This window comes from Nannospalax galili, unplaced genomic scaffold, assembly GCF_000622305.1.
Source record: "Nannospalax galili isolate Female #2095 unplaced genomic scaffold, S.galili_v1.0 scaffold280, whole genome shotgun sequence".
NCBI lineage: Eukaryota > Metazoa > Chordata > Mammalia > Rodentia > Spalacidae > Nannospalax > Nannospalax galili.
The window spans coordinates 6,156,424-6,175,913 of record NW_008347808.1 but is presented as its reverse complement, the minus strand read 5'-3'; the positions used below and the strand labels follow the sequence as shown (position 1 = coordinate 6,175,913).

At 42.3% G+C, this 19,490-nt stretch overlaps 1 protein-coding gene, 1 non-coding gene and 1 pseudogene across 2 annotated transcripts; 1 reads left to right on the top strand and 2 right to left on the bottom strand.

Moving 5' to 3' along the window:
* Nucleotides 1-4,129: 4,129 nt before the first annotated feature.
* On the bottom strand, nt 4,130-11,587 carry Arr3 (arrestin 3). Its single transcript, XM_008844404.1, is given in 15 exon segments — nt 4,130-4,223; nt 4,853-5,009; nt 5,098-5,162; nt 5,338-5,361; nt 5,622-5,705; nt 7,435-7,572; nt 7,948-7,973; nt 7,975-8,021; nt 8,258-8,342; nt 8,534-8,645; nt 8,647-8,667; nt 9,300-9,367; nt 9,887-9,946; nt 10,056-10,318; nt 11,530-11,587. Coding segments are annotated over 15 exon segments (1,302 nt in total).
* A 2,480-nt stretch (nt 11,588-14,067) lies between these two features.
* LOC103743187 lies at nt 14,068-15,186 on the top strand (annotated as a pseudogene).
* Nucleotides 15,187-17,544: 2,358 nt separating this feature from the next.
* LOC115072255 lies at nt 17,545-17,671 on the bottom strand. The gene has a single exon (XR_003851316.1). It is a non-coding gene; the product is annotated as a small nucleolar RNA SNORA3/SNORA45 family (small nucleolar RNA).
* Nucleotides 17,672-19,490: the final 1,819 nt, after the last annotated feature.

The following is a 19,490-nucleotide window of genomic DNA, read 5'->3' as shown; positions in this document are numbered from 1 at the left end:
ATGGTTAATCAGTTTTATTTTAAATGTATTTTTATTGTTGTGTGTGTGCATACGTATGGAGGCCTGGGGTTGACCTCAGGTATCTCTTCAATCACTTCCCACCTTATTTTTTTAACTATTGTTTTTATGTGGATGAGTGTTTTGTCTGCCTGTATATAAGTGCTGCATGTGCATGCCTGGTGCCTGTGGAGGGCAGAAGAGGGTGTAGGATGCCCTGGAACTGGAGTTAAGGAGAGGTGTTAGCTGCCATGTGGGGGCTGAAGACTGAATCTGTGACCTCAGCAAGAGCAGTGAGTGCTCTTAACCAGTGAGCCGTCTCTCCAGCCCCTTCCACCTTATTTTTGCAGACAGGGTCTCTCACTGAACCTGAATCTTCCTCATTCGCATAGACTGTCTGGAAAGCAAACCCCAGGGAATCTCCTTTCCTTAGTACTGAGATTACAAGTGGGCACCACATCTAGCATTTTGGAGTGGGTTTTGGGATTCAACCCCAGGTCCTCATGCTTGTGCTGAGCCATCTCCCCAGATCCCAGTCAACAAGTTTTTTTCTTCCTCACCATTTATTCAACACTCATTCTATTAACAGTATTAAAAATTTGATGCCCTCTCCAAGGCCCAGGGAACATTAAGGAAGAGGGAATGGAAACATTTTAAGAGCTGGAGGATAGAAGCAGAGCTGTGTGTGAAACACTGTCTTCTGGATATGACATGACCGTTATAATCATGAACACACCAAACCTGTGGCTGACTGCTCAAAATCTTTGGATGATGATGAGCTAGGGGAAAGCCTCCCGGAGATACAAGTTACTGGGAAAGATCTTGCTCTTAGGTGGAAGAGGTTCACAGGTATTCACTATTTCAATTTTAATAATGTGGTTCTTGTTTTAAATAAAGATTCTTCCAGGTTTGGTAGAGAGACACATTTAGATGGATTTGAGGTGAAACAGTGTTTAGTAATGTTGGCCACTTGAAGCAGGGAAAGCTGGAATAGGAGATCCAACAGCAACCTCCAATTAACAGATTTTTAAAAACTATTTATCTGGGCCAGTTAGATGACTCAGCAGGTGAAGGCACTTGCTGCCAAGCCTGATGACCTGAGTTCAGTCCCTAGGACCCAGATGATGGGAGCAGAGAACAGACTCCTGCAAGTTGTTCGCTTATCTCCACATGAATGCATAGCACACATGTACCCACATATGTATGTGGGCACACACACAATAAATGTAGTAAAATAACTCACCTAAGAAGTATGATTGACATAGTCAAAAGTTCCAGCCATTGGGCTAAAGTGACGGCTCAGTGGTTAAAAGCATTTGCTGCTCTTGCAGAGGACTCGGGTTTGGTTCCTAGCACCTACATTGCAATTAACCAGCCATAACTAGTTTCAGGGGATCCCTTACTCTCTTCTGGCCTGTGGGCACTGTGCACATGTAGTATACATACATATGTGCAGGCAAAATATCCATACACACAAAAATAAAATGTTTTTAAAAGTTCCAGCCATGTATGATGAGCCTGCGAGGCAAAATATTCTGTCCTAAATTGGGTTTCCCTTTTAGATGCTTGGAATGGCTCTTGTGGCATCAGGAGGAGGCAGTTGAACTGTGGAGGTATAAATATGATGTGGAGAAGGCATAAGCAATAGCAGGCTGAAGAACTAGTTATTTATTGAGGGTGTATATAAAAAAAACAGTGGAGATGGGGCTGGAGAGATGGCTCAGCAGTTAAGAGCACTTGGTGCTCTTGCAGAGGACCCCGGTTTGGTTCCGAGCACTCACATCAGGCTCACACCCCCTATAACTCCAGTTCCAGGAGTTCCAATGCCCTCTTTTAGCCTCTGCTGACACCTGCATGCACATGGTATGCAGACAATCAGGGACACGCACACATAAATAATAATAATAATAATAATAATAATAATAATAATAATAAAACACAAGGAGTGGTGACGCACACCTTTAATCCCAGCAATGAGGAGGCAGAGGCAGTGAATCTCTGTGAGATTGAGGCCAGCCTGGTCTACATGGTGAGTTCCAGGCCGGCTGGGGCTATGGAAGACACTGCCTTCAAAAAATAAAATAGTGGAGAAAGAATTGTACTAGCTTTTGAGCTTAGCCCAGCTGCTGTAGAACTGCGTACTGTAGAGATGTGTTTTTTTTAATGACCAGAGAAGGTAGGGTGAGCTAACCAGTATCACCCAGTAGCTGTGAGATGTAGTTGGAGAAAATGATAGCACTTTGGCGAGTTCTGTTTTATTTCTAAATCCAGGAGTTTGAAGAGAGTAAGTGGCCAAGTATTAAAAGTATAAACCTAGGGACTGGGAGAATAGCTAGTATATAGAAAGCCCAAATACAGTGTCTACCAAATTAGGCAACAATGGCCTAAGCTATGGATGGTGACAATAGCTTTTAATGCCTGAACCTGCAAGAGTTCAAGTTGGTTTTTAGCCACTCAAGTTTATGTTGGGGAAGGTAATAGAGTTGAGGTGGTGAATCAAATCTCAACTCTTAAGAGTCAGCTAGTAAAAATGAATTCCGACCACATGATCTTCACTTAAAGGCAAACCAAGGGGGTATTTTTGGTAGAAGTTAGTCCCATTTTACATTACCACTTGAGCAGAAACATTGGCCTGGCTATTAACAGCAAGAAAAGACTTCTTTTTCTGCTTGCATGCTCCCCACTCCAGAAAAACTAGGGGAAAAGAGACACCCCCTTCTTCCTGCAGTAGAGGTGACATTAACTTCTAGAAGGAAGGGGAGAAACTGACAGAATAGCTGCCTTAGTGTATATTGGATAGTAGCAGGAAAGTTTTTAAAAAGGTTCAGAGGCTGAGGTGGTTCTGGGCTTTTGGGCTGCACGGTGGTGAGATGAACCTTGCCTCCTCTCCACTATAGGACAATTCAGGGTCATCTAAAAGAGTAGGTGGTGGTGGATAGCTAGAGACAGTGCAAAGGACACAAAGAGAAGTGGCTCTTCTGTTTTTCATATTGCACCTGGTTTGGGCACTGACCTCAATAAACATCACATTGAAGTCTCTAGATTATTCTTCACCATCTTCTTCAGACAGTTACCTGTCTGGGCAGAGAGAAATAAAGGTGGCCAGATAATGGAAGCTTAAGAGTTAGTGGATGAGCATAAATCTTGCTAAGGTAAAATGATGCTTGCCTAGGGCCAGGAACCCTAGAAGCTTTGAACCCATGATCTTTCTGATCCAACTCCAGCTCCCTAAGCAAACAGCACAGTAGACCCTTCCTTTAAGGACTGAACTTTAGGTATGCTAGACCTCATAGTTAATACCTCACCATTTGTTGTTAAGATCAGTCTTGTTATCTTCTTAATTGGTGACATTATCACCTCTTTCAACCCATGCATTTATTACTTGTCTCTTGGAAAGGCCAATCATCACCCTGTCTTTGTAGTCTCTAAGACCTCCTTCCCATCATCAACACGCAACAGAATTTTTCAACAAGAAGTGCTTGCTTCCACCAGAAGCAGCAACACTCCACATCCCATTCCATACTGTTTACAGCTTCTTAAAGCTCAGCCCACATCTGCACCCCTCTGCCCTCCTGGGAATAGGAACCTGGATTTTCACAGAGCTTGGCATTTGTGTTTCTTGCTGATTTCCAGGCCACAGCTTCTGGCCTAGCCCCTGGAGGGCCAAAGACTTTGAACCTTGCAGGCGGAGGTGGAGAGACACTGGCTTTCTGCATTCGAACCTGTGTCTCCTAGCATCACACACTGCGCTCTCCCCAGTAGGGTCTGGGAGTAGCCACACCCCTTTGGCTTTCTCTCTGGGGTTCCCTGCAGTGCAAGCACCTTTTGCTATTAGGGCTGGGGGTGTTCACAAGAGTAGGGTGGTCCCCATGGCCAGAGAGCAAACAAGGACCCTCGGAGGGTGGGTGACTGGGTGATGTGAGTCTGCAACCACCTGGGGGCAAAGCACTTACTAAGGGTAATCTAAATGCAGGAGCTAGAGAAGGGGAGGAGTACAGGGTCTGAAGCAGGGTGGGTCATTCTCTCTAGTTCCATTGTTCTTCTGGAGGAAGGAAATAGCAAGGAGAGGTACAGGCATGTCTGGACAAAACGATTTATTAGAGCATTGTAGAGGATTATCAGAGGTAAGCATTCAGCTTCCTTCAACTCCGGTTGCCGCCAAAGCCTTCAGGCGCTCTGTCTCGGCAGGAATGTTCCTGCCGCATAAGTCTTCTATGTCCTCGGAGCTTGCAGAAGCAGCAGAGAGGAATGGAGGGTTAGAAAACCCTGTCCGGACTTTCTCCGTGCTCCATCCTCACTCTGTTTCCCTGATTCCAGAGAAGCAATCCCTTCCCCGTTTCTCAGCCCTCCCCCACACCCCCCATTGATCACATTGGCTTCTATCCTTTTGGTCCCTCCTAAATCTCCCAAAGCAACTGTGCCCCAGGAGTTCTGAAAGGGGAAATAGCAATGGAGGGTGGGACGGAGAGAAGGAATTAGAGAAAGAAAGCAGGCAAGGATGCCGTGGATAGAATACTACCCCAAAACAGCAGCTTAAAATGAGGAAGGGACAACCCAGTTTTGAAGAAGGGATGAGAGATCATAAGGCCAACCTAGCAACAAAATGGGTCTTTGGAAGGAATGAAAGAGGAAAAGTAAAAAATGGGAATGAAAGGTATGAGGGGAAAGAACAATTCCAAGAAAAGCAGCAGGTGGGGGGTGTGGAAAGCACTGAACTATGACAGAAAGTTAAACCACATGTTTCCACTGTACACATATTGAAAGCAACACTTTGAGGATTAGAAAAAACTATTTCCATCATAAAACAGAGCAATAGGGAGAGGGGGATAGGCTTCCAGGTTTCATAGTCACTTACCTGGTAGCCACCATGGCAAGCATGCAGAGTGAGGGAAATGGAGACAAGAGGCTGACAAGAGGCTCTGCAGCTCCTTGGAGAAATTTCTTTAGTCTACCTCTTCCCTTTCCAGGTGTTTCCCTCCCGCATGCGTCCCCTAAAAACCCAGACTTCCAACCTGCCCATGACCATTCCATCTCAAACTGCTGATCTCCAAGAACGGCTTCATCTCCAACCCTCAGAATGATTGTTCCTGGGAGTCTTACCTGGTCTCTCACCATGAGATGGCTTTGGATGAATCAGGGTTAGGGGAAGTTCCACACCAACATCACTGCAAGTATCACAAGGTGGAGTTACTGATGTCCTCACAAACCCAGTCCCTGCGTCTCCTTCCCTCACTTTCCCAGTGCTAGGGGGCCCTCAGACTCTACCCAGGCACTCTTTTTGGTCTCCTTATCCTCTCATCCTCCCCTTCTTGCTCCAGTCCTTGTACCCCAGTCTCTCACCTGGCTGGCAGACCTCCTAGGATGCTGTGAATAGAATGACACCCCAAATTAGCAGCTGAAAATGGGGAAGGGGCAACCCAGTGTTACTGGAGGATGAGGGGTCATAAAGCCAACTTAGCAACAGAATGGGTATTTGGAAGGAAGGTGACTTGTTCATTGAGCTCACAGAGAACTTAAATCTGGGAAAAAAGGAACACCTTGAATATACTGATCAGTCCAACAGGTAGAAAAATGAGAAGCTTTTTGCTCTTAGCTGCCCAGACCAACTCCAAACCCTCACTTACCCTCCATGGTATACCATCAGGTTGACTCTAATTTTGTAAGACACCAGGATCGCCAGAAGCTCTTTGTCCACTCCAGGCCGAAGACTAGAAGTTGTAGCATCAATTTTTATGTGTTAGGAGTAGAATTTAATTTAATTTAGTCCCCGATTCCTTCACCACACCCTAATTGCCTTTGTCTTCTCCCAAAAGATCTCCCAGGTTCTAATCTCCTCTGTCCACTAGGATCACATTTTTCCCCTAAAATTCTGTTTGACTATGTTATCTTCTGTTCAAGAGCCTACTTTATTGACTATCCCACTCTGATTTTCAGGAGCCCAAACAATCAAGCCTCACCTACCTTCTCTAACTTTTCTGCCCTCACCCTCAAATACGTAGGGCACAGCATAGGAGGGCTCATTGTCCCATTGTACGCCCCCAAATGCCATGTGAATTTCTACCCTCTAGCTTCTTCCCATGCCATATTCCTAATCTGGAATGTTCCTTTCTTTCACTGTTGATATCCAGATTTTACACATTCTTCAAGTTCTAACTAATTCTATCTAAGAAGCCCTTGCCACCTCTGCTGGCTTTTTAAAACTTCTACTGGACTCATAATATGAACCACATGTACTAACACTTAACTGTTGGATTATATTTGTGTTTCTCTTTGTTCTTCATCTAGACTATATATTGCCTAAAGCCAGAGATTGTCTTAAATTTCTTTGTATGCCCCCATTGTTTAGCATAAGAATGTGTATTTAACAGGTGTTCAATAAAAGCCTGATGGAAAAATAAGACACTGAAAGCTATGGGATCTTAGGATAGTCTCTTTGTTGCTTTGGGATATCTCTATAAAATAAAGCTCTTTGGATACTTTCTAAGGCTGTTTCTAGAAATATTAGTCTGTATTTACTTGATTGAAGACATGGCGAGAGTTGGGCGGGATTTATGATTATAGATGGTAGACAGATGACTTTGGTGAAACACATCTAATGCTAGGGCCTCTGAAGGCATAGGACTAATGTCATCATGAATGTCAGCATATAATTATATCAGTTCCTCTCATATAATTTCCACTTTCACCCTCCTTTTCCCCTGCTTCTCATATCCTAACCTACTCCATTCTGTTTTCTCTAGAGTGCAGCTACTGCATAGTTCATGGTGTTCAGAGCCAGATGACATATCCTGTCTACCTAGGTTAGTTATGGGATCTTCATCAAGTTCCTTGTCCTTGAGCCTCAGAGTCCTAAATGTAAAATGGAATAAGAATACCTGTTCAGAGTTGGGGATGTGAGGCCCTGATTTCCATCCTCAGTCCTTCAACAATGACAACAGCAACAACAACAAAACAGACCAAAACAAAAATAACCAACCACCTGTCTAGCGTACTTTAATGGAATTCTTACAAAGATTATATATAAGACCTTTGTGGACTGTCTTGTTTTGTTTTGTATTGTTTTTGAGGCAGGGACTTGCTCTGTATCCCAGGCTGGTCTCAGAATTGTGATCCTCCTGCCTCAGTGCTGATCCCTGAGTGCCAGGGTTATAAGCATGCACCTCCACGCCTGGCTTGAAAAGTGAAATTTATATAGCATAAAGATTTTCTGCTCTCTGCATTTTCCTTTCTCATTACCTAAGACCGAAGCTTGCTATCAGCTCCATAGGCATTGATTTAGCTTGAAGCTGGCTCTAAGGCCTGGGAGACTGCTGAACACTGGCGAGGTCCCTTTAAAAGTTAACTAGGATGACTGGAGACGAAACCTTGGAGCCATACATATAGCACATCAATGTTATGGGGTAGGAAGTGGTGGTTGGAAGTTATATATGAATTTACACTGTGCTAGAGGCCAGTTTGGTGTCTTCATGCTTGAGTTTGCCATCCAGTGCCAGGCCTTGCTTCTGGCAGTTGGCATCCGGGAGTGGGGTTACTGTAAAGCTCTGGGAGAAGCTACTGTTAGCAGCTACGGTCTCTCTTTGAAAGAGAAGAAGAAAAGAACTCAGGTTAGGCTTGCCAACCAAATGTCTTTTCATTCCTAAGAGTATCTTGCACAGTCTCAAGAACATTGTGGAATATCTAAAGAGAAATGATATGTCTTGCTATAAAGAGTGGGAAGAATTAGCTGTGCTGGGAAATCCCTGTCCTAGCACATGGTCTTCCTCTAAGTCATGTCCCATCCCTCTAGTTCTCCTGAGAGTCCCTTTCTATACTTCAACCCTCACCTTGACCTTCCTCATTTCTAGGTTCTCCCCACCTATTTCCTCTTTTTCCTAGTCCCTTCCCTGCCTCTTGGCCTTTTTCCCACCATCCCACCCCTTAGCTCCCTCCCTAGTCCCAACACCAGCTCACGTGAACTCCTGAATGAACACAGTCTTCTGTGTACTTGTCTAGTGAATACAGGACAACATCTGTGATCTGGTCAACTGCAAAAGCCAATAAAAATACATGACTGTAATCAGTGAGTCATCCTCATGACCCCATGTCTCTGTCCTCTGATGTGACATTGTACACAGGTACCTTATACATGATATAGTAAGATGTGATCATACATGTTGGTAAGCCTGTCTCAGAGGAAAAGCCATGATGAATGTAGCTGGGTAAGAAGTGGGGCTGAGGAACCTGTTATTTGGAGGCAGGTTTGGGCCAATAAGAAGCTCACCTGCAATCTTGATTCTTTTGATGACCTTGCTGGTACAATTGTTGATAGAAACATGGGCAGAAATAGATTCTCCATGATAGTGAACCTGAAGCGGGAGAATACTATGACAAGGTTGGAGGAAGAATTCCCAGACCCAAATCTAGAAGTCCTATCTCCTTAAAACTGTTGCTGCCCTGGCTCCCGTCTCTGCCTATCTAAGTAAGAAATCAGAAAAGAAAGGGTATGAGAGGGGTTGAGGTAGAGAATAAGACGTGTGGGGAGAAGGTTGTCACCAACCTCTCTGTCCATCCAGACCTGGAGTCGTAGGGGCTGAGATGACAGAAAGAAGCAGTGGATGGTCTGGGCCCAGGGCCCAAAGCCTGGTTCCAGGGATGAATACTGCATTCTGCACAACCAGCTGCACAGAATCACTGAGTAGAGGCCAAGGGATTAACTAGAATACCTCGTTCTAGAACCACACACCTCCCCATGCCACCTATATAACTCCATCTTACTTGGGGATGGAGGTGGGAGAAGACCTCCCTCGGAGAACTTCTTTGGCTCCTCAATGCTATCTAGAACAAGGGTTTGTAAAGTATGGTCCACTGGCTAAATCTGTCCTATTTCCTGTTTCTTATGGCTTCCAATCTAAGAATGATGATTACATTTGTAAATGGTTGAAATATATCAAAGAGCCACATTCTGTGACACATCGGTATTATTTGAAATGTAAATTTCAGTGGTCACGAATCCAGTTTTGTTGTAACTGGACCAGTTTTCCATTTGTATAGTATCTGTGACTGCTCTGGGACTATAGTGGCAGAGTTGAGTAGTTGCAACCAATACTTTATAGCCCACGAAATGTATAGATTTATCATTTGGCCCTTTACATGTCTGCTGACCCATGTCCTAGAGTGAAGAAGTAAAATCAGAGGAACTCAGAACAAGGCATTGGAATTGGTGGCAATGGTGCTATCGTGATTAGGTCTATTTCTGTCCTAAGAGCAGGATCTGTTTCCTGGAAGGGACTTGAGGCAAGGATTTGGGGAGAACCAAAGAATACCTCTTAGGGATTTTCTCTTCCATATTTTCAGCACAGAAACTCTTCACTTCAGAGTCAACCCCACAGGGCTGTAAAGAGTCAAGGACAAAGAGAACTCATTTCCAGTGTTGTTCCTCCCTTCCTTAGGGGCCTATACAAAAATGTCTGAGCTCATCCCTTAGCTGTCCATTTATCTAGGCTTTCCCATTTGTCTTTCTTCCTTTGTTCCTCCCCATTGTTAACTACATGCCTACATGTTTGTTATAGTTTGCCCAAATGCCTGTGTATGGTCCTAGCCCATTTTTCTACTGGGAGGTTATAGAGTATTTAAGAGTTGAGGTCTCTTCAGAGAGGTGGAGACAGGTGGGTCATTGGATACAGGCACTTCTTGATACTCCTTTTGCTTCCTGGACACTATGAGATGAAAAGACCTTCTGTCACATGCTCCCATCATGATGTAATATGTTGCCACAGGCCCAAAGCACCTAAGCCCTGCAACCATAGATTGAAACTATGAGTCAAAAAATAGCCTCCCATCCTTTTAAGTTCATGATCTCATTGGTGGAAAGCTGACTAGCAGATTGTCTTTCTCAGAACCTAGACCTTACCTTTCCCAAATCTTTAGGACCTGGCTACAGTGTCACTGAACAGGGCAGGTTGGCAGCCATCTAGGAAACCAAAAGGAGGTTGATTAAATAGGAGGACTTCTGGTTCTCTTTCTTGAGCTTTATCTCTTAATCTTCTCTGGAAACTTTGCTCAAGACTTGGGGATAGTACCTCAAGTGTAAAAGGGTAGGCATTGGCTCCGAGTTTGTGCAGAAGTCGCTCCTGTAAGAGTGTGAGAGGGCCCTGGATGCTGGTGGGTTCAGCTGGAACCACTTGTTTGACCTGTGCATAGAGATCTTTGTGGAATGTCAGACCAATCACATCCAAGTCATCACGGCCATAGTGAAAAGCACATGTCACCATGACAAACACTGCACGCAAAGGAAGGTGAGAGTGAGCTGTCAAACCAGTGGTGAAGGAGATCTTAAATGGTCCTAGAAGGACACAGAGGGGCAATGTAACATAATCCAGAAAGTACGATCATAAAGATAAATGCATTTGACTATAGTAAAAATTAAAACTTCTCCATATTAAAAGTTTTACAAACAGACAACAACAAAAGAAATACAAGGAAGAAACTATTTAAAACACACATAATTAACAAAAGTTTGGCTTCTAGAATATATCAGAACTTTCAGGGCCTGGGGATATATATATTCAGTTTGTGAAGCACTTGCTGTGCAGGCATCAGGACCTGAATTTGATCCATGTGAAAAAGCCAGGAGTGGTGATGCATGCTTGTAATCCTGGTACAGGGGTGGGGGTGGAGACAAGTGCATCCCTGGGGTTCACTGACCAGCCAGCCTAGTCTAATCAGTGAGCCCCAGCACAGTGAGAGAGACCCCAATTCAAAAAACAAGGTGGATGGTGCCTCCCAAGGAATGATACCCAAAGTTGACCTCTGGCTTTCACAAATACCTGCACATATATGTACACTTGCACATACATGAACATGTGTATGTACACACATAAAAGAAAAAAAACTATTACAAATCAGTAAAAAGCACACCAATCTAAAAGTGTGTTTAGCAGAAACACAAAATGGAATGACCAGTAATATCAGATTAATTCAAATTAAAGCCACAGTGAGATAACATTTCACACCCATCAGGTTGTCAAAAAATTTAAAGCCTGACAACACTAAGTGTTCGTGAAGATGAAGATGCGGTGTGATTTGAGTTCTACTGCACTGCTAGTGGGAGCATACATTAATATAACCACTTTGGAAAACTGGTGGTATTTGGTACAATTGAATCTTCTCATATCTTAAGAATTCTACTAACCTTAGAGGAATTCTTGCTCACATTTACAAGAATATACAAATGAGAATGTCTACTGAACCAATGTTTCTCAGAACATAAAATGGAAAATAATCTAAATATCCATACAAAAATGAGTAATAAATGTGTGAAATATTCAGATAGTGTAATACAAAACTGAGGTTAAAATAAATGAAGTAAGGCCTTATGTGATGCTGTTGTTTGAATAAGTATTCTTTAAAATTCAGATGTTGAAACTTAATAGCTAGCTATACGATGCTATCAAGATGACCCTTGAGAGGTGATTAGACTGTGGGGCTTCCTTACTTGTGTTAAGGCCCTTATTAAAGGAGCCTTATGTAGTGTTCATCTTTTTTCCATTTCACCTTCTCCCACCCTAGAAAACAGTATTCCTCTCCTCTGAATGGCCCAGCAGTAAGGCATGGTTTTAGAGGCAGAGAGCAACCCTCATCAGACAATTGAACCTGCTAGTGATTTGAACTTGAATTCCACAGGATACTGAATGATTAGAAAATGAATTTCTCTTCATTATACATTCCCCAGTCTCAGGTATTTTGGCATAACAACATTACTGGACTAAGAAATATATTAACAATGTGAAATCTCAAAAGCTATTCAGTTAAAGAAAAGCTAGCTCCTTAATTATATGCACAATGGATTAGCATTTATATAAAGTTTAAAACCATATATAACAATATAAAATTGATTGCAGATGCTTAAATATGGAGTAGAAGCATACAAGCATCATGGGAAGAATAAACACCAAATTTGGGATAGTGGTTACCTGGGTAGGGCAAAAGAGAAGAAGGGAGTGAAAGAAGGGGGAAGGGAGGGAAGTAGAATCAGAGAGGGACACAAGAGGTTTCAGTTTTTCTGTTGTGTTTTCAAAGCTAGGTGGTGACTATAATTCTTGGTGCCTGAAATAGTTAATAGTTAAAAAGAGAGTTAATAAGATTTAAGGTCAGACACCAGCAAGATAGCTCAGCAGGTAAAAGTGCTTGCCACGCAAGCCTGGTGACGTGACTTGAATCCTAGAATCCAGAGAAAGCTGGATGCAGTGGCTTGCACTGTAATCCCAGAACTCTTATGGCGAGATGGGAGTCAGAGATAGGAGAATCAGCCAGAAGCTCTTAGGTCATCTAGCCAGAATAGATAGAGTGGCAGAAACAAGAGAGAACTTGCCTTAACAAGGTGGAAGGGGAGAACTGACAGCCTGAAGTTGTCCTCTGATCTCTACTCATGCACCGTCGCACACCCACACCTGCACCCACCCACATATTATGTACACATGTGCATACACAAACACACAATAATACATTATAAAAAGATTTAGGGTCAGGATACCTGGACTTGAATAGGACTTGTACAAATCCTTAGAATTCTTTGGGCCTGTTATACTTGCGAAAAATAGGACTGGAACTGGGGAAATGACTAGTGGGTAAGAGTACTTGCTCTACAAGCATGAGGACCTTTTGGAGTCTCCAGTACCCACATAAAAATCTGGGCATAGCTGCACATGCCTATACCACTAGCATTGTGGGGAAGGGACAAGCACATTGCAGAAGCTCACTGGCAAGCCAGTCCAGCCAAAATGATGAACTCGTAGTTCAGTGAGAGGCTGTTATCTTAATGAGAATAAGATGGAGAGCAGTAGAGGAAGATACCCAAAGGCCTTCTCTGGCCTCTGTCAGTGCATGCTTGGGTGTGCACATCTGCACAGTCACATTTATGCACCATACACCCCCACATACAACACACACATACCCCCAGCACACAAATAGTACTGCACTGTGAGCCATAAATATATTATTTAGACCTCACAATAATCCAGTGATTCAGGACTTTTTTCCTTTTCATTCTTTTTTTTTTTTTTTTTTTTTTGGTCTTTTCGAGACACGGTCTCCCCGTAGCCCCAGCTGTCCTGGAAGTCACTATGTAGACCAGGCTGGCCTGAACTCACAGAGATCCGCCTGCCTCTACCTCCCGAGTGCTGGGATTAAAGGCGTGAGCCACCACGCCCGGCCTCATTCTTTTTTTTTTCAAATTTTATGTGAATGAGTGTATTGCCCGCATGTATGCGAGTGCACTCGTGTTGTGCAATGCTGCGGAGGTCAGAAGAGGGCTTCGGATTCCCCTGGAACTGGACTTAAGGACGGTGCGGTGCGTAGCTGCCGTGTGGGTGCTCCTAACCGCTGAGCCATCTCTCCAGCCCCCTTTTCATTCTCTTTAAAAAATCATTTATTTTTATTTTATATGTATGAATGTATTGTCTGCATGTATATAAGTGCACCCATGTCCTACAATGCCCTCAGAGGTCAGAAGAAGGTATCAATTCCCTGAAACTGGTGTTACAGACTGTTAGCTGCCATGTGGGTGCTGAAAATGGACCCTGGGCCCTCTGCAAGAGCAACCAGTGCTTTTAGCCACTGAGCCATCTCTCCAGCCCCCTATTTTCTTTCTTTTTTTGAGACAGGGTCTCACGTAGCCTACGGTGGCATCAAACTTCTGAGTGTGCACCACCATTCCTGTTTTATGCAGTGCTGGGGATTGAACCTAGGACTTTGTGCATACTAAGCACTCTACCAACTGAGTTACACCCCCAACCAGGTTCAGGATTTCAACACATGCTTGTCTGACTCTGAAGCCTAGATTCACGTGTATCCAGTTTCATTCAGAGGATGGTTATGAGTTAATGTGTAAGAAATTTCTCTGGAGCCTGATGTGATGTTACATGCCTGTAATCCCAGCACCTGGGAGTTGGAGACAGGAGGATTAAGAATTCTTGACCGTCCTCACAAAGTGAGCTTAAGGCCAGAATGAGCTACATGGGACCCTGCCTAGTAACAAACATCAATTCCTTTGGAAGCATCCATAGGCATGGATGACTGCTATGATTGATGAGGATGATGATAGAAATCGTGGCAAAAAGCAATCATTATAGTAGAGCTCATAATTTGAGGCTAGCACCTAAGATTGGTGCAGATATAAAGCCTCTGAAATGTGCTAATGGAATGTGGGATGGGGTATGCAGGGATACTGGTCAAAAGACCAAAGTGACAGAGATTGAAACAAAGAAAGATGTAGAACAAGGATGGGGAACTTTATGATGAGCCTTGAAACAGAAAATTACCAGCAGCTATGCATGAATTGAAAGCAACTTATTGTAGTACATTGTATAAGACCTTCACCACCCCCTGCAAGAAAAAAAAAAGACATGAAAGTAGAGAAGGACTAGTTAGGAAGGAGGTCATCAGGAGTGGGAGGATAAGAGAAGGTAATGGGGGATGAATATGATCATAATATATTGAACACATGTATGAAAGTGTCAAAAATAAAGACAATATCTAGCAATGGCTCTGACTGTGCACTGTGGTGAGGCCAGCAGCCGTTGGGTGGTGGCTGCCTGCACCAGATGTGGGACTGGGGACATGGCATCCAGCCATCTCATGAGCTTAGACCAATGGAAGAAAAAAGCAGCAAACACTGAATTGAATAAAGCTTAAAAGCAAGAAATTAAAGAGGCCTTTAACTTACTTGATGCTGATGAATCTGGGACCACAGAGGGAAAGAATCAAAGACTGCACTGCAGCCTTAGGATTTGAGCCAAAGAAAGAAGCAGCTAAGCAAACGACAGTGGAAATGGACAAAGAAGGCAGGGGTGCCATTTCTTTTGAAGGTTTCTTTTTGCCCTTGTGGGTGTAAAAACGAATGAAAAAGACGAGAAAGAGGAAATATTGAAGGCTTTCAAATTATTTGATGATGATGCCACTGGAAGCAAATCACTAAATAACATCAAAAGTGTTGCCAAGGAGCTAGGGGAAAATTTAAGAGAGGATGAGCTGCAGGAAATGCTCGATAAAGCTGATCGTAACGGGGATGGGGAAACAAATGAGGAAGAATTTTTGAGAATGATGAAGAAGACCAATCTTCTGTTTTTTGTGCCTTCTAGGAAGTTCTTGACAATTTATCTGTTCTTCAGTTCAATAATACAATACCTTAGTGCATTCATTTTCTATTTTTAGTTTATATGCTTAGATTAGTCTCTTGCTGTCTAATCCATGTGAGAAGTTACATGCCTCCTCCACTATTTTGAAATCTGTAGTATCAAGAAACAAAGAAAACACAACTTATTTGAACTGTGACTCCTAAAAGAGTATTATTTCCAAATGCTGTTATTAAAGCCCTAGTTTCTCAAGACAGAATTTTTTCTTAGTTTAATGAAATATCCAAATACATTTGGTTTTGAAAAGACCCAAACATTATTTCCCTCTTGTATTCCTTTTAAAAAACCTGATGAATATGTATTTTAATTAGTTCTTCAACTATGTAAAGTATTACAGAATACAATAAAATAAATAAATAAATAAAATAAAAAAGATGAAATCCAGCATTGAGATGTGTGCCTGTAATCTTAGCATTCTGGAAGCAGTAGGGTTGCAAGCTCTGATGCAGTCTGGGCTATATATACAGCGAGATGATTCTCAAAAAATAATAATAATCACAAGATTATCTACATTTAAAATTAAGAGTGAGGAAAATGAGTATCTACTCAAAGATGTAACTGAGACCAAAAGACAAACAGCGGGGCATAGTGCCATGCCTATTATTGTAGCACTTGGTTGGCTGAGGCTGGATGATCATGAGTTTGGGCCCACTGTGGTTTACATAGTGAGTTCCAGGTCAGCCTAGGGTCTCTAGTAAGACTCCATCTCAGAAAACCAAACCAAACCAAATAGAAAAACAATTGATACAAAGGTTTTTGGAGAACATTGGGCAATAGATGAAGCTTTAAAACTGTATTAGCAGCAGCTGGGCATGGTGGCACACGCCGTTAGTCCCAGCACTGGGGAGGCAGGGTCAGGTGGATCTCTGAGAGTTCAAGGCCAGTCTGGTCTACATAGTGAGTTCCAGATCAGCTGGGGCTACAGGGAGACCCTAACTCAAAAAAAGACAACCCCCCCACCACCAACATATGAGCACCACCCTTTGATCATTAATTAGCCTAAAGAAATAATTGAACACACACACACACACTCACACTCACACGGATATGCTTCACAGGCTTGTTTATAACAATAAAATATTTAAAACAAGGGAAATGTCCAACAATTGTAGATTGGAAATTCAATTATGGTAAACTATAGATATGTACTGTATACCCATACAATATAGTACTAAACAACTTCAAAAATTGATTTTTGAAGATTTTTATATGTTGACATAGGCTTAAAAGAAGTTTCTAAGATATTTGTAGTATAACATTTAAATAAAATACTGATAAAGTTGCTCAGAAAACATGGCTAAATGAGAACTGAAATATTAGTGACTGGTTTTGGCTAACGGTAGTAAGAGTACAAGATTACAATCTCTTTCACCTTTGCTTTCTAATTTTTCTTACAATGAAGAAAAACTTAACAATTTTCAATTTTTATTTTATTTTATTTTATTAGTGTGTGTGTGTGTGTGTGTGTGTGTGTATGTGTATGTGTATGGATCATGTAAAGGAGGGGCAACTTTGAGGAGTCTGTGCCACTATGGATGGATTCTGGGGATCAAAGTCAGGTCAGCAAGCTTACTCAACAAGTACTTTTAATAACTGAGCCATTTCACAGGCTCTAAATTTAACAGTTTTTAAATGGTACAGCAAATAAAGACACCTTGGTTTTCAATATAGCCAATTCAAATGGAAGAAGGGAGAGAGAAAGAAAAGGAAAAGCAAAGAAAGGATAAAAGAAAGAAAAAGACAGAGGGGGCAAGGAGATGAAAAGAACTGTCTCACAGGGCTGGGGGTTTGGCTCAGGGGCAGAGTGTAAGCCTAGCATTTAAACGGGAACCCATAGGTTTAATACTATTACCACCTAATTATCAAAAATTGTGGCAGAAGAAGGCAGGGGGAGAGGAAATGAAACAGATGAGGAATAAGACAGAAAAAGATGTAGTGGCCTTTGAGGTGAGGTTGTCAACCATTTAAATTAAACAGCACCTTTCTGTTAGTGCCTAAGGCAGGTGGCAGAAACATCACAGTAAGTCCTCAGGCCTGCCCTAGCTCTAATTTATCCTCCAGCAGTTTGGAAGCATCCTTTATTCTGCCAGGAAATAGCTTATTTTTTCCTTTTTTTTCTTTTTTTAACGTAGTGGGGATTGAATTTAGGGTCTCACACACGCTAGATAAGCATTCTATCACTGAGCTTTCTTTTTACTTTTTATTTTGAAACAAGGTTTCACTAAACTGCCCAGTCTGGCCTTGAACTCACTCTGTAACCCAGACAAGGCTTGAACATGTGATTCTCCTGCCTGAGCCTCCCAAATACCTGGGATTACAGGCTCATATTACCAAGTCTGGCAGCTTGTTTTTACTTTTTCTTTTCTTTTTTTCTGATGCATGTCACTAACCTGGTGACTAACTGTGCCACAAGGCCCACAGCCAGTGCATAAGGTCAGCAGTTATTTGAGGACTCTAACACACTAAGGCAATAGCCGACACCCAAGCATGACTCTAGCCTCAGTGCTTGTTTTCACTTTCTTAAAAGCCAACATACATTCTACATTTATTCATTTTTGTCTTGATTATGTAAATTATGAATATCTGAAAGTATAATGAAAAAGAGAACTCAAAGCTCTACCATAATACGTCATATTCCAGAGATAAATACTGCAATATTGCTATGATTGGTCCCAAACTGTTTTGTTTTTATAAACTGAATACAAGGTCACCTCTCTTTTCCTTTGAAATCAAACCTTTTATTTTGTGACCACTTTAGATTTACATGTAGTTGTGAAAAATAATAGGTATGACAGATAGATTATTAGACAATAATTTGTTCATAACACCACATTTTATCACTCAAGGGTATAGAACAGAATATATTAGAAATATAACTCAATGGAAAAAGCACATTAGAAAATACATTGAAAATAGAGTGACCTTTATGAAGTAACAAAACACACAATTAGGAGTAAAGTTCAGAAATTCATATGACTTAAATGAATATTAATATAAATCTCTACTAGAGGGACATAAAAGAAGATTCAAATAAAAGGAAAAGCCCATCTTACTCCTCAGTAAATGCGCATTTTTTTCTGAGCCGGTCTTATTGTATAGCCCTGACTGACCTGAAACTTACTACATATATAGAGCAGCACGGCCTTGGCCTTGCACCTTTCTTCCTGCCTTAGCCTCTTGAGTGCTAGGGGCAGATATCAGCCACCATGCCAAGCAACATTCATTCTTTTAAAGATTTCTTTCCATAAGTTATTCTGAATATTTTGTAGGAATGTGAAAACAATTGTTTAGATTTTAGAAATAGAATATTTAGGAATCTTAAATAAGTAAGTTAATTTATAGCTATTCTGCGAAGTTTCTCTGATATTTGAAACTGGCCAAATTGCTTATCCACAGTGCTTAATTTCAGAGATTAAGGTTATTTTATTCAACGATATCTAAAGGTTATGTCTAAACTACTGTGGAGAGCCACAGCCTCCGCCGCCATTACAAGATGGCGCCGGTATCCGGACCTTCTTAACAGTAAACATCCTGCTGCGCCCATAAGGGGCGTGCACAAGAGCCTGCTCTCCCTCGCCTCCTCCCGTGGCGTGATCTCCAGCAACCAATCCGCTTCTTATACGTCATAGATGGGACCTTTAGACTATATAAGCAACCGCTCTCCCGCTTCTCGGCGTCTTCGGTCTTTAAGCTTCTAAGAGTGTAAGATGCGCATACAATAAACTGCTGCAGAAGGATCCTGACTTGTCCTCCCGCATCGTTCTTGCTGGCGAGACGGAAAGCGGTCAGGGACAGCCTAAAGTAACAGGGTCAGGTTTCTCCCAACAACAGATCCACTACTTGGTACCAGTTTCTGAACTGGTTACTTTTTTCATTGCTGTGACAAGATATCTGATGGAAGCAGCTCCAGGAAGGAAGCATTTCCTCTGCCTCACACTTTGAGGGCATACATCATCCTTGGAGGACAGTCATCCGGGCAGGATACTGAGGCAACTGGTCACTCTGAACGGCTGTAGTCATGAATCAGAGGCATGAGTTCAGGGGCTCAGAGCCACTTCTCCATTTCATTCAATCCAGGATCCCAGCCCATGCACGGTGGCATCCACATTTAGGGCAATTCCCTATTCAGTTAATCATTCTGGAAATGCCCTCACAGACACAATCAGAGCTGTGTTTCCGTGCCATTTTTAAATCTCATCAAATTGAGAATGAAAGCCAACCATCATAAAAATTAATATCGTCTGGAGAATGAAAGCTTGTTACATTTAGTATCTCCTGTTTGACGTATGACTTAACACATCTGAACTATGATGAAAATGGAAG